This window comes from Saprolegnia parasitica (assembly GCF_000151545.1).
Source record: "Saprolegnia parasitica CBS 223.65 unplaced genomic scaffold supercont2.117, whole genome shotgun sequence".
NCBI classification, from domain to species: Eukaryota; Oomycota; class Saprolegniomycetes; order Saprolegniales; family Saprolegniaceae; genus Saprolegnia; species Saprolegnia parasitica.
Window position 1 is genome coordinate 56,568 of NW_012156511.1, and position 2,563 is coordinate 59,130.

Consider the following 2,563-nt stretch of genomic DNA (forward strand, 5'->3'; position numbering starts at 1 on the left):
CAGAGAAGCGCGTCTTCGGCGCCGTGGTCGGCCACCACCTTCTTGAACGAATCGATGATCGTCATGGGCGCTTGTCCTGCAATTGTGCCGGGTGGGCCCATACGGATCTTGACTTGGCCGTCGCGGGTCCACGACTAGGGTCCATGTCAGGCCACACGCTCTACTACGGCAGTGGTGTACCGTGAGAGGGTAGTCGTCGTTGGCAAACTCAATGGAGACGCTGGATGCGAGCTCGGCCATGCTGGAAACGCTGGAAAAAGCACAATGAAGAGGTGGTGGTGCGCCGGCGGAAACAAAACAAATTTCGATATTTCACCGCCCGCCAACGTTCGCAGGGCGCTTTTGTTCCGGCAAGCCGTTGAGTCCTATACTTATAAACCATCCAACGGGCTGATACCCCGAAACCGGTCGTAGCGCCTGCAAGCTGGCGCAGCGGCAACCAACTCTTACACGCGGGCGGCCAAGAAAGACACACCAAGTCCAGACATTATAGTCGCACGGACGACCATCATAAACACCGTCGGTTCAGACCAAGCCGTGTGGCAGCCACGATCAAGGGCGACCCACGTGCAATGACGGATTACAAGGACAAAATAGAGTAGAAATTTTCATTTTCGGACAGTCGTCAAGCGTAGCCCACCTCGCCACCCGAGTGACGCAATCAATACACATTGGTTGCCATCCCCCGACGCCGAGCGGAACATGCCAGGACGCCAACGCTCGTGTCCAGTGACCCATTGTGACGTGTCTTGTCTTGTCAGCGCTCTTGCATGCATACCTGTGGATGTAACGCCCCTCTGTGAGCTCACCAAACCAGTCTCGCTTAAGCACCCAGCTTGCAAAGCTGGATGGCGCGAGACGGGAAAAGCAGCGTGTGGCCCGGCGGTGCGCAACGCAAGCGACCTCACCCGGAGCGGTGCAAGACGTGTGCAAGCACGAACGCACGAAGTAGATGACACACGAAGCGAGCAACGTACGGCAAGACAGCGCGGCGATCAACCTGGTTGGTCCGATGCCACTTGTCGCTCCTCGACGTTCAAGCACGAACCTGCGACCCAAGGGAATAAATATTCCCTTGCTGCGACCCGTCTGCAACGTAAGAAGAGGCCAAGCAGAGTCCATCATCACCGAGCTCTTGAAGAGACCAGAGAAGATTGTCATTGTCTTGGCGACGAGCATCACAATGATGTTGCACGGGCCGCGCCGTATACAACACTCGTGTACTACTGGTCTGGCGGTCAATGTCATGTGAGATATCAGACGACGTTGGCTGTAGATCTTAGATTCCATCATCGATGGTAGTGTACGCCGATGGCAAACGTCGAGGGTTCCCGTCGCTCATCATTTCGCTGGAGGTCCTTCTCTTGTGCGTAGATGCACGAGTGACGATGGTATCGTGCATTTCACTCGCTCGGTGGTACTCGGCAGGCGTGACGACGACGGCGACGCGTGCAGGTCGTGTCCGCCATTTGGGCTTCCTCGGCTTTCCTGCTTTTGACCTTTGAGTGGCACATGCTTTCCAACTTCAACGTGGCGCCATGTGACAGCCAGCCGATGGAGGCTGACGCCACCTCGATTTGAATGACTTTTGCGCATTAAATAATCAACATTTAAAAACAAAAGATGGGCTGGAAACCACCTATATGCATACATACTGCGGGCTCGGACGAGTAAAAATGACCTAAAATATAATGAAATGTGTGCATTAAAAACAAACGCCTCCATGTAGCCAATCCCTATCGCAGACGCGGGTATTTTATCCAATCAGAGACGTACATCTCCAAATTTGACATCGTCGGCGTTCACTCCACATTTTGCCCTAGACCGTTCGCACCATGAAGGCCTTCTCGCTCGTCGCCCGTCGCTCGATCGCCATGGCGCGCCAGGTAGACGCCTACCACGCATGTGGCCGAGGAAGAGGTCCTCATAATGGAACGCCCATGTAGACCCCGCGCTCGTTCTCGACCGCTGCCTACGACCTGTACAACCCGACGGAGGAGCACATGGCGCTCCGCGAGATGCTTCGCTCGTTCGTCAAGGACAAGGTTGAGCCCCAGGCCATCGACTACAACCGCGCCGAGAAGTTCAACGTCGACCTCTTCCGCGAGCTCGGTGAGCTTGGCTTGCTCGGCATCACCGTGCCGGAGAAGTACGGCGGCTCGGAGATGGACGCGTTGGCGGCGGTCATTGCCCACGAAGAGCTCAGCTCGTCGGACCCTGCGTTCTGCCTCTCGTTCCTTGCGCACTCGATGCTCTTCACCAACAACTTGGCGCGCAACGGCAGCGACGAGCAGTGCGCCAAGTATCTTCCGGCGGCGTGCTCGGGCGAAGCCATTTGCGGCATGGCCATGAGCGAGCCCGCGGTCGGCACGGATGTCTTGGGCATGAAGACGACGGCCACGAAGGGTACCTACTCCCACTCCTTACACCTCAGCGTGTCATTGATACCATCCAATTTAGTTGGCGACGAGTACATCCTCAACGGTACCAAGATGTGGATCACGAACGGTGCGATCAACGACACGGAGCTCGGCGACACGTTCTTGGTCTACGCGCGCACGGG

The 2,563-nt window shown here is 56.5% G+C and overlaps 1 protein-coding gene across 1 annotated transcript in view; it reads left to right on the forward strand.

Moving 5' to 3' along the window:
• Positions 1-1,835: 1,835 nt before the first annotated feature.
• Positions 1,836-2,563, forward strand: part of SPRG_21362 (hypothetical protein) — a gene marked incomplete at both ends in the record, with an annotated part of 1,537 nt that continues 809 nt past the window's right edge. The window contains 3 exons of the mRNA XM_012353214.1: positions 1,836-1,886; positions 1,947-2,406; positions 2,461-2,546. Of these exons, the coding sequence (XP_012208604.1) occupies positions 1,836-1,886; positions 1,947-2,406; positions 2,461-2,546 (597 nt within the window). The remainder of the gene's footprint in view (positions 1,887-1,946; positions 2,407-2,460; positions 2,547-2,563) is intronic.